This window comes from Stenella coeruleoalba, assembly GCF_951394435.1.
Source record: "Stenella coeruleoalba genome assembly, chromosome: 3".
Classification (NCBI taxonomy): domain Eukaryota; kingdom Metazoa; phylum Chordata; class Mammalia; order Artiodactyla; family Delphinidae; genus Stenella; species Stenella coeruleoalba.
Window position 1 is genome coordinate 156,482,821 of NC_137148.1, and position 12,474 is coordinate 156,495,294.

The 12,474-nt window shown below is 49.9% G+C and overlaps 1 protein-coding gene across 1 annotated transcript; it reads right to left on the reverse strand.

The window, feature by feature from the left end:
• Nucleotides 1-62: 62 nt before the first annotated feature.
• SQSTM1 (sequestosome 1) lies at nt 63-12,217 on the reverse strand. Its single transcript, XM_079915439.1, has 8 exons — nt 11,972-12,217; nt 9,809-9,904; nt 8,714-8,943; nt 8,477-8,618; nt 7,593-7,673; nt 2,377-2,591; nt 1,919-2,114; nt 63-913 (listed from the first exon to the last, which is right to left on the reverse strand). Exons 1-8 carry the CDS (start codon nt 12,174-12,176, stop codon nt 756-758), a joined length of 1,323 nt encoding a protein of 440 aa, XP_079771565.1. The 5' UTR covers nt 12,177-12,217; the 3' UTR covers nt 63-755.
• Between the last annotated feature and the right edge of the window lie 257 nt (nt 12,218-12,474).

The following is a 12,474-nucleotide window of genomic DNA, read 5'->3' on the forward strand; positions in this document are numbered from 1 at the left end:
TACCAAGAACCAACAATAAACATGACTATCAAACAGATCATCTCTCATCTCACCATCTCTGATTAAAGTGCTTATACCATTTAATTAAGATTGTTTACAAATAGAATGGCTACAAAGCGATTTTCTTACTTTAAAAGCAGTTGACACATTGGGAAATGAGAGAATTACAGTAGTTGTGAAACAGGCAGTACTCAGTGAACATCAGTTCCCCTGTCAGCCCTTCTTTATTCCCAGATGTTTAGCCAAAGTCCTGAGCTGTCCTACCCTCTAGTAATCACTACAGCACAGCCTCATCCGCCCCAACAGAATGTTGGCTATACTCTAGCCAAATTCAGAGTATATCAGATTTCTAGCAGAAAATCAGTTACATGTCAGTATACTATAGTCATTTTAAAAAAAGCAAAAAAGCAGAAGGCCATTAGGCAAGATCTATTCTGGACTGCTGGTGTAATCCTGCAGGGAGAGAGTGGGAATATGATGCAGTGTGGCCTCCGCGTCCTCCCCAGCAAGGAGTCTCTCACTCTGCCCCAGGGGGGCACCCCCGGCTGCAAGGAGGCAGGCGCCCACAGGAAGCTGGTTGGAATTACCCCGTGTCACTTGTTCTACTGCCCTAAATGGCTTTGTGCGTCCCCACCCCCCAGATTCTGGAAGAAGAATGCAGAGAAACTGGCCCTTACAGAGGCACTGGGGTTCTATACTAGCTTAACACAACTATGAGAGAAGAAAGGGGACACAGAATGGGTGAGCAGACTTTGTCACAACGGCGGTGGGTGTTTTGAATACTGGATGGTGTCTAGGGCAGCCCCGATGTCATAATCCTTGGTCTGTAGGAGCCTGGTGAGCCAGCCGCCTTCATCAGAGAACCCCATGGATAACATCTGGGAGAGGGACTCAATCAGCCGGGGGTCAGCTTCTGCCAGAGAGAGTAATGACAGCCATAAGGAAGAGTCACTGGGCCCCAAATGTGACCTGTTATGTGGCAGCATCCTGTCCAGCCAGCAAGTACCCAGGGCCTGCAGGGCCTGGCCCTTTTACAAGGTCTTAACCCTTACAGGGACCCTCCAAGGCAGGAACTGGCAATCTTTTTCTATACAAGGTCAGAGAATAAATATTTTAAGCTGCTTTGCAGGCTATTTGTCCCTGTCACAACTACTCAACTCTGCTGTTACAAGCATAAAAGCAGCCAAACAAAATGTAAACAAATGATCATGGCTGTGTTCCAGTAAAACTTACATTTATGAACACAAATTTAAATTTCATCTAATTTTCCCATCTTGACTTTTTTCCAACCATTATAAAAATGAAAAAATCATTCTTGGCACATAGGGCATAGTTTGCCACTCCCTGCTTTAAGGCAGAGAAGATAAATACTGGTAGCCCAAGGGCTAAATTTGGCCCATAGAATGGATTTCCACTTGAATACTGTTTTAAAAGTCATTGCCATGTGACAGTGATGAACCAGAGCAGGGTGTGAGTGGCCTCTTTTATTCAGTGTGAGTTCTCCAGGCTGGCACACTCTCCACCCGATCATGCTGCTTCCACGCCACCTACTTTACACGGTGGCTTCCTGCCTGGCTCCTACCGGAGCCTTGGCTAGGACCCCTGCTCCAAGGTCAGCACTTTCCATGAGGAAACAGTGAAGATGGACCCCGAGTCCACTTTTAGTAGTGCCAAAGCCAGCGCCGCCACCACATCACATCTGCCTTCGTAATTCTGGGTCTGGATGTTAAGTTTTAGAAAGCTGAGCTTACTAAGGCTCAGTATAGACACAGAGGACAAAACCAACTCCCAATTTTCTCTTACGTCAACAGACAAGCCATGCAGTACAGAACATGATGTCTTTCTGTGTTGCAAAAAGCAAGTGATAGGATGCTCTGAACAGAAAAGACAGAAATACAAAATACTTGAAATCTCTTGCCTGGTGGCAGATGTGGGTACAATGCAGCTTCCTTCAGCCCTGTGGGTCCTTCCTGGGAAGGGTCCAGAGAGCTTGGCCCTTCAGATTCAGGCATCTGTAAAGACTGGAGTTCACCTGTAGACGGGTCCACCTCTTTTGAAGACAAATGAGTCCAGTCATCATCTCCTCCTGAACAGTTATCAGACTCCATCTGTTCCTGGAACAAAACCCCCCATGAGCACAAGGACAACAGGCCACCTGACCACAGCCTGGGAGAGTCAGGGCATGGAGGACTAGCAAGAGGCTTTTGCTTTACAAAGTTCTAGCGGAGGGTTCACAGAACAACTTAAATGCCACCGACACTCTGCAACGGAAATGGGTCCCTCTGGCTGTGTGAGTGCCAGGGAAGGGCTGTGCCTGGGGTGCTGGGATAAGCTCTGGGTGGCCACAACCTGGGGATGGCGTGGGAGGGTGCTTGCCTCAGGCTGACCCCCTGACTCCAGGGCGATCTTGTTCACTTGCTCCACCAGAGACTGTGCCATGCCTTCCACGTCCCCGTCTGGCTTGCTGGGGTTGGAACAGCAGCTGCTTGTCTGAGAGCTACACTTCTCCTCTGGGGTGGAGCTGCCTGGGGAGGTGGGTGTCAGGCGGCTTCTCTTTCCTCCATGTTCCACGTCAATATCGACTTCAATGCCTGGAAGCCAAGGAGAAAACAAAAACTTGATTAATAGCTAGCATCCCAGGTGAGCTTCAGAGCCAGAAAGTCCATAAACAGACCTCGTTTTCCCCTAACCATGTAGGACAGCGGCTGCACAGCAGGCAGGGCCAGGCCCTTGGAACAGGGTGAGAGCCAAATACCACGTGTGGCCAGTACCACCTGTGCCACAGTGGTGAGGACCACATAAAGCATCGCACTTGTGTGCAGGGGCCTAGCGATGTGAAAAACATGCACACTGAACACACGGATTTTGTTTAGGCAGGCAGGCAGACAGCCCGTGCAAGGTCTGTGCAAGGCCCATGAGGCTGCAAGCACTGGCTGGCGTGTCTACCTCCAGTCTCTCACACTCTGGGGCACATGCTCACTGAGGGGAAGGGAGGGGACAATCACCAGGGCTATGTTTTTAATTATTTTTAATTTCTCAAAGGGCATGCCCATAGCTTAAAGTCAAACAATTTTAAAAGACTATAGAATGGATAAACAACAAGGTCCTACTGTGTAACACATGGAACCGTATTCAATATCCTGTGATAAACCATAATAGAAAAGAATATGAAAAAGAATATATATATGTATTACTGAGTCACTTTGCTATACAGCAGAAATTAACACAACATTGTAAATCAACTACACTTCAATAAAATTTTAAAAAAAGACTACAGTCTTCTATAGAAGATTCCCTGCCCCCCGCCACACAGCCTGGCCCACTCCCCAGAGACAGCTGTCAACCCACAAATGCTCTTTCTTTCTTGACTGCTCAAGTTTACTGCTTATTTCTTACTCTGGAAGATCAACACTTTACCACCCCTTCCCCTATCCTTTCACAAACTCAAGTTTTGGTAAAAACAGCATTCAGTGTTTACATTAGTGCCACTACATAAATACTGTTGTTTACTGGGCCAAGTACTGGCCTTATTTACTCTACAGTCTGTTTCTGTAGCAGTAACGATGTCCTCCTTTTCACTTGCTAACTTCCCCCTTATTCTCCCACAGCTTCTCTATAGTGTTTTCTACAACACAGGTTAAGTGTATCAGATGCCGCATCCGTTCTGTTTTTTTCCCTGGAGACCACCCCTGGCGGGCATGGAGCTTCCAGCTCCAGCCTGGACAGGCAACTCTCGGGGCCAGAGGCACAGCTACACCTTTCCTTCCATCCTGGCGACTCCTCTTGTCACTCTTTCATGTGTTGGGTACCATTTTCAAGCACCTCTTTCTTCATTCTGGGCTTATTTCTTCATTTTGGCCAGAGAAAGGGAGTTCAAGCCCAGGTAAGATGATTAAGACCCTTGCATTCCTGACAACTTTGTTCTGCTCCCACACGATCATTTTAGTTGGGTACAGAATTCGAGGTTGAAAAACCACTTTAGATGAGCCTTTTGAAGTCACTTGTCTGCCAGCTCTTGCTGTGCTCCTTGAATTCCCAAGCTTTTATAGCAACCTGGAGAGTTTCCAGAGTCTCTATCCCAAGGGTTCTGACACTTGACAATAACCTTTGGTGTGGGGTCTTTTTTTAGTCATTGTCCAAGGCATTTGGCGTCCCTTTCGATCCAGAGGTTAATGTCCTTAGTGGCAAGAGACTGTCTTGTATTCTTTGTTCATTTCCTCCCTACAGTATACTCTGTTCTCTTTCTGGAATTCCTTCATCCTATATTGGACCTCCAGGATTAATCCTCAAATTATCCCATCTTTTCTCTCCTTCTGCCTCTATTTGTTTTGCTTCTAGAATATTTCCTTGAGATGATCTTAAAATCTGAGACTTCTTTTGAAGTTGTCTTTTTTCTATTTTTTTAAAATTTCCAAGAGCATTCTTATTCTGTTCCTTTATGTTATCATTTTTATGGTATCCTGTTTTTCATGGATACAAACTTTTTTGTATCTCACTGAGGATGTTACCATTCTCTTCCCTATTAAGTCCTTCCTCAAGTTCCTTCTTTCCCGTGCATGGAGGTTTTCCCCAAACTGTTGGTGATCCATAGCTGTCTGATCCTAACGAGGCACTAAGGAAAAGATGATGGGAAGCACTCTCCATGGGGCCAGGGCCGTCATTATCTTCCAACTGCAGGCTGACAGGGTGCCCAGCCAGGTAATGGGATCCTAGGTGGCAGAGCTGTCAGATGCTCCTCTGGTGCATTCAGCCTCTCCTGAGCAGGGACTCCCCAGCTTCTGCTGGACTCTCTCATTCATGATGCCCAGTTTCAGGCTGGTGCCTCACCCTGCCCTGTGTCCCTAGTGTCCCCACCTCTGAAGCTTCCCTGGGTCAAGTGCTCCAGCAATTAAATTAAACACCAGGTCTCCTGCAAGGGTTGGCAAGGGCCAGCATCTGGCTGACTGGGACTTTGAAGTCTCTACATGATCCTTAATAGGCGTCTTCAACCCCTCCCCTGGTTCCCTGGCCTTCTCTGGTCCCTGCACAGCCAGTCTTGCTTCTCAGTGGCATCTCTATGCAGGTGCATAGGTTTCTGATGCCTCCACTCTGTTGGTTACTGTCCTCCATCCACTTCCCATCTTCCAAAGTTTGATAACTTCATTTTATCTTGTCCTCTATTACTTTTTTCTCTTGTTCTTTATCTATGATGCTTTATATTTTTTTGTTTAATCCCTTCACTATTATTTTAGTGGAGTTTGAGGAGCAAGCAGAGATGAAAGCAGGCTTAGCTACTGGTGCCCCATCTGCAAAATTTAAATTGTTCTTCTTCTTCCATTTCCCCCACAGCTTTTCATTAGGAAAAGGTTCAAGCAGTCAGAAAAGCTGGAAGAACAGTACAATGAATACCCATATACTTTCTCACTTTTCTAAATGGGTGAATGATGTGACGCTTCTGTAAATGGATCATTGAGATTTTTGAACTAGGGTTTCGCCAACTTAATGATAATCTGAGACTTCAGGGCTTACAAGACTGTACCAGTCTCTGCCATGCTGTCCCCAAAGCCTCTGTGTGGGGGCATTTATGGAAGACCCCATGACGAGGAAGGCCCTGCTATTTTACATCCTAGGTGTCGGTGACTGCGACCTCCACCCTGGGCCTCACAGTGTTGCTCAGCTGGCTCTCACAGCACCTACCAAAAAAAGGCCTCAGGTTTGCACTTTAAAGCCACCGACTCTCTGCACACATTGCCCTCTGGGAGGCGTCAATGGTTACATCCCCTCTGGGCCCATGCTCTGGGAACAAATGGTCCCTTGTGGGCAGTTAGCAGAGTTAAGTCATCCTGTTAGTTCCTCATAAGAAAGGAAAATGCCCATAACTCCAACAAGAGTTTAACCCATTCCTCGAATGGCTCTTGTCAATGGAAATTACTCAAAAGCATATTTTACTGAAACTTTTCTTGTATTGTAGGGTTCCAGGCTCCTCCCTAGTTAGTAGAAACCAACTCCATCCACTTCGAAAGATCTGAAAAGGCCTTAATCCTTATCCCAAAAGACCTCTGAGCACTTGTGTCCTGAGTGGGGAATCCAGGTCAAGTTCTGAAACACTTCACAAGCTCAGATGGGTCTCGGGATGGAGAGCAAGCATAACGCAGAGTCTCCTGGGAAGCCTTCAGAACACACAGACCCCAGGCCCTACCCAAGACCCACTTACCGAATCAAGGGACCTGGGACTCCGCACTCTTTTAAAGTCCCCTGCCTGAACCTAGACTTGGTATTGTGACTTCCCAGGTCATCTCATTCATTCTTTTAGTGAAAAACTTTGTTCTTCAGAATAGTTTTAATAGTTTCCATACACCAAATTATATACCAAAAAACCAAAAAAAAAACCCAACCCTTTGTTGGTGATTCTGATACTCAGCCAGAACCACTGTCCATTTACTGTCTTCCAGAGAAAAACTTCCCATCGCCCCTAAGTAGCAACCCATTAGTTGGAATTTCTTAAAATTCTACTATGTCTTTCACTTATGTCTTAAGTGAGTGGCAGGGTTTAGGGATAACCTATCTCCCAATTATTTCATCACTACTCCACTGTTACCCTCCTTAGAAAGCATTAAATATAGCAATTCTTTTTCCTCACTCTCTCAAGAACCTTTAACTCCAGTACAGAAACCATGTGTGAATTGAGCTATTTCATGTAGCAGCAATACCAAGATGTCACTGTTGCTTCAAAGCTACTTCAATGAGTGTGAACAGAAATGGTCTCAGTTTGGAAGCAATGGCAGTCATGCTCTGTGAGCCACAAGGTGGATGGCGGGTGGGGTTGGGCACCCTCCTACAGCATTCTTTCAGACATGGACACAACTTTTGGACAGACCAGGTGGGCACTTTCTGCCACTGCAGTCACAAGGATGAGCTCTCTTCTAGTCCAAGATCATGGATTCATCATAATCACCTTCATCAACTGATTCTTGCTGCCAAAACACAGCAAGTGCTTTCTAAATTCTTGGAGCTTTTGGCCTCAGGCCGGGCACACTATGGAGGCTCATCCACCCAGACACCTACTCTGGGCCTGCGCACTGGGAACCTGGCAGCACACAGAGAACCTTCCTCCCTTACTCCTTTCTCTCCGGCACCGGCACAAGACCAGCACTCAGGAAGCGCCAGGAAAGGTTGGGGGTTGCAAAAAGGGAGGAAAGGCAATATGGCGTCTCAACTAACTACTCACCCAAGTCCTTGAAGAAACCCCAAGACTCACACTAGGAGAAATACAGACTGGTCTTCTCCCAAAGGACAAACAGGCAGAAGATGACAGGCCAGCCCTGCAACTGAGCCTGGTCACCCTCCCTAGTGGGATTACTCCAACCAACGTTGGCTGATTCCACACTCCATGTGGAAAGCTCAAGAATCTGTCAGGGAATGCAACTTCAAGTGGCCTGTGGTGCAGCACTTGGCAAAGTTTGATATGTGGCAACAAATCTTTACTGGTCTCAAGCACACATCAACTGCCGCTCCTCTGCAGTATCCCAAGTGAAAGCCACAAAACAGCCACCTACACACTGGTTACCAAAATGCTCTGCTGATATCAAAGGACGGACAAGGCAACCACTTACCCAGAGGGCTGAGGGCAGCTGCCACACTCTCCCCTACATTCTTGAGGAAATTCACACTGGGATCCTCTGATGGACCAGAAGCTTTGATTTTAAAAAACAAAAACAAAGATACACTTAATTCAAAGCATGTCTCTCAATGACTGATACCTGTTGCAGTCCTGTCACCTTCATCCCAGGAGCCCTCCCCCCGGGGCCTTGTCCCAGCAGCCTACACTCCAGTGCTTCCCTCTCTCCCTCCCTCTCTAGGCCACCTCCTGGGCCCCTTCGTCCTTCAAACCACTTCCCCTTCTGCTCCCCCTTCATCTGTGTTCCTGGTGCCTAGGTACTCCGCAGGGGGCTCAGTACATACAATATAAAATATTATTTACTCGAATCAAACGTCCCCATCTTTGTCTCTAAAGATAAAGTGAATCAAAGGACACAGTAAGATTAATAACATCAGAATAAAACCAGAATGCAAAAGTTCAGAATGCAAGCTATATGTAAGTTTTTGACTTGGGGACTGTTTTAAAAGACTCGTGCAAATTTGGCTCTGACTTTCCTGACAGCTAGCATAAAAGAGAAGGGAGTACACTGCAGAGATACAGGTGCTGGAGGGGGCCTCCCGTCTATATGTGAGGACCACCTCAGAGGGCAGCATGAGGAGGTGGGCAAGGGCAGATGCATTAGTGGCCTTGGGCACTTAGGCGCCTCAGTTTTCCCACCTGTACAATGGAGATAATGCTCCACACTTTGCTGGGTTTTGTGAGGATTAAATGCCAGGAATGGCCATGAAGTGCCCAGCCCAGCCATAGGCACACAGGATTTCAGGACACAGGGAAGGCCCTCCAGCTCTGCCAGCCCTCACATCTCGCCCTTCAGAGGCCAGCAGACACAAGCCTCACCTGATTCTGCAGCGGGGCCAGGGTGGGCATCCCCCGCTCGAGGAGGACGTGGGCTCCAGTTCCCCGGTGGGCCCATCTCCCAGCCAGGCCACCCAAAGTGCCCGTGTTTCAGCTTCCGCAGCCAGCGGCTGTGAGAGAAGCCCTGGGGAGGGGTAGACAGAGGGGCAGGGTGGTGCCAGGTCAGGGGGCTCCTGCCACCCTGCACCCACCCCGAGCCCACAGGGAGTCCCCACTCACCTCAGAAGGGCGCCCGAAGGGGCTGGGGAAGGCAAGCTTGCTGTGCTCCCTGTGCATGCCCTTCCCCTCGCAGACAGAGCATAGATCGTAGTCAGGACAGACGCTGCACTTGTAGCGGGTCCCCACCACTGGCCCGTTGCAACCATCACAGATAACGTTGGGGTGCACCATGTTTCGGGGCACCTCCTGAGCACACGGGGGTCGGTGGTCCCGCCGGCACTCCTTCTTCTCTGCAGGCAGGGCAGAAAGCCATGACACTCTTTGTGAGCCACGGAAGACTCCTGCTTGTCAGCACTTGTCAGCACTTGTCAGCCATCACAGTCAGCAGGTCCCTCATGCCACCCTTCAGACACCGAATCCAGGCGAATTCACTTACTCAAGTGACAACAACAACACAACCTCAGAGCCTGCTAGGAGGTTCTCAATCCCTGCGCCTGTGACCTGGGGATGAGTGACCCTGGCAAGAGCAAAGCAACAGAGAGTTGTGTCTGCATGGCTTTGGCCTTGCCCCGCACTAAAATAAACCCTCAGCTCGTGGGCACAATCAAGAGTGAACCCAGGGACTTCCCTGGTGGCACAGTGGTTAAGAATCCACTTGCCAATGCAGGGGACACGGGTTCAAGCCCTGGTCCGGGAAGATCCCACATGCCATGGAGCAACTAAGCCCGTGTGCCACAACTACTGAGCCTGCGCTCTAGAGCCCGCGAGCCACAACGACTGAAGCCCGCCTGTCTAGAGCCAGTGCTCTGCAACAAGAGAAGCCAACGCACCGCAACAAAGAGCAGCCCCTGTCGCTGCAACAAGAGAAAGCCTGCGCACAGCAACGAAGACCCAATGCAACCAAAATGAAAAATAAATTATTTTTTTAAATTTATTATATATATATATATATTTTTTTTTTAAAGTGAACCCAGAGACCCTCCGACCTCACCCCCTGTGGTGGGCATATACTCCTTTTTCAGGCCAAGCACAGCGATGACTATGGCCCTGTCTTAAACAGCCTTCAGTCTCCTCTCCCCTTCTTTAGGGGAACGTCTCCATAACCTCAAGCCAGTTGTCCTCAGCAGGAACACCTGGCTTCAGGCTGCCCCTTACCTTTAATGTAAATACGGAAGATGTCATCCTTCACATATGACATCGCCATCTTCAGTTCCTCGTCACTGGAAAAGGCAACCAAGTCCCCGTCCTCATCTAGATTGTTTAAAAGACAGCAAATGAGCGCCCAGGGCTTCTCAGTTGGACACAAGCTGCTGAAAAGGGCTGAGGCCAGTGCAAAAGGGGCACTTACAGGGCTATAAACTGAAGCCCACTTGTCTGAGCCAGGGGAAAGTAGGGCTGAGGCCAAACTGCCCATTCACTCTGCCACTGCCTGGAGAGTAAGTACTCCAACCTGGACCCGGGGCGCAAATGAGAGGCAGAGTACGTGTGTGCAGACGCAGCAATGGTAGCACCTGGCCACCTGCCACTCTGCCTCTGCACTAGCTGCCCCGTCAGAAAGGTGCTGTCTCCATCCACATCCAACCAGACCCAGCCCCCCATCAACTGTGGGAGATCCCCATCTGTGACCTGCTCGTCAGGGGTCCAGCACCTCCAAAGGCCTTGGATCTCTTGTGTCTTAGGAGAGTAAAGTAGAATGCATCTGCCTGCTTCCTCCCCCAACAAAGCTAAAATTACGTATTTATATGTAGTCTCTAGTTTTTAGATGTTGGCTCAAATGGTTTAAAGGATCACCATGCAAGACAAACCACACCATACATCTGCAGGCTGGTTCAGGTCTATGGGTCACCCGATGCAACATCTACCATAAAAACAGGGGCTGTGTCAAAAGGTAGGAACAACCCAAATGTCCATCAACTAATACACAGCTCAACAAAATGTGCTGTGTTCATAAAATTGAAACTTTCCCAGCCCCAAAAAGGAATGAAATACTGATACATACTACAACATAGGTGAACCTTGAAAACATTATGCTAAGTAAAAGAAGCCAGTTACAATAGACTACATATTTTTACAGGAAATGTTCAGAATAGGGAAATCCATAAACAAGTAGATTAGTGGTAGTTTAGGGCTGGGGGTATGGGATGATGGGGGATGGGAGGATAGCTAAAGTGCAGAGTTTCTTTATAAGGTGATGGAAAGGTTCCAAGATGACTGTGATAACGGCTGCACAAATCTGTAAATATGCCAAAAACTGTACACTTTAAATGGATGAATTCTATAGTATGTGAACTGTAGCTCAATAAAACTGTTATTTTAAAAAAAGGTGGAAGAAATGCAAAAACGAGGGGATATATGTGTATGTATGCCTGGTTTACTTTGCTGTACAGCAGAAACTAACACAACATTGTAAAGCAACTACACTCCAGTAAAAGTTTTAAAAATAAATAAACAACGATCTACTCTGAAAATAAATTTTAAAATTTGGGGCCCTGGCAAGATGGCAGCAGTCCTGAGGAAGGTCCTAGCACGGACCCACCTACCGGCAGGCCCGCCTCCGTCCCAGTCACAACAACCTCCCCCAACCCCACCCCCAGCAGCCACCAGTCTTGCCAGCGCAGCTAGAAACTGAGCTGGCTCCTGGGCTCTGTCCCTACACCAACACTTCTCAAGAACGTTTTCATCTGGTCCCTCTATCCACTGCCAATGGGATAACGTCTGGACTCCGCCTGGTCTTGGGCGTTCTGTGGTCTGTCCCCGATCTCCCCTCCCAGCCGCCGGCCCGGAACTCGCGGGCCAGGCCGCATAGCTGAGTCCTCCTCCCCAGCCAGCCCTTCCTCCTAGTCTGCCGGCCCAGGCTCTTCCGGGTTTTTATCACAACCCCCCCTGGCACCAGCAGGCCCAGACTCGGCAGCAACAAGATGTCACTGTAACCTGAGTGCCCCTCTGACCACCCTGTGCCTGCTCGCGAGCCGGTGAGGACGCCCCGGTGCGCCTTCGCCAAGATCTGCAACATCATGGCGGGCGGGGGTGGGGGTGGGGGAGGAGGTCTCTTACGCCGCCAGGCCTGAGATCCGCCCGGAGAGCCTGGCAGCGCCTGACCCTACTAGGGCCGGCTGTAGTCACCACTCCTCGTCACCAGGATGGCACCCGAAGCCTAACTAGGGACCCACGCGGGCCGCCGTCCACCCAGCGAGCAGCCAGAGCAAACCCCCGCAGACGCCACTAGGCCCGACGAGAAAGAAGAGACAGCCACCCCGCCAGCAGGGCAGGACTGCGCCACGACCCCGCGCCGCTGCCTTAGGGCGCCCGGCCGCTCACCGCGGTAGTGAGCCTGGAAGCCGCCGGGCCGTAGTACGGGGAACAGGGCGGCCACCCGGCTCAACAGCCGCTCGCAGGGCCGCGGGCCAGCTGTGGACTCAGCTTCCGCTTCGGGCTCCGCGCTAAAACAGAAGCTGAAGCGGCGGATCTCGCGGGCTGCGTCCTCCTTGCCCAGAAGGTAGGCCTTCACGGTGAGCGACGCCATCGCCGCCGGTTGGGAAGCAGGAGTGGAGCCGTTGGGAAACCGCTCAGGCGTGCGGCTTTTGTAGGGCACTCTGGGAGCTCCGCCCTCCCCACTTCCTGGGGGCGGGGTCTGAGCGCGCCCGGTCCAGTTCTTGTCGCCAGGCCGTCGCGCGCGAGCCACCCTGCTGGAGCCCCAGACTCACTACAGCCTCCTCGCCGCTGGGCCCCCTCATTGCCGCCCCCTTTCCTCATTGCCCCTAATGCATCAGGGACCCCAAGAGGCCGGCCCCGCAGTCCGACATCTCGGTCTGGCGCTCGCC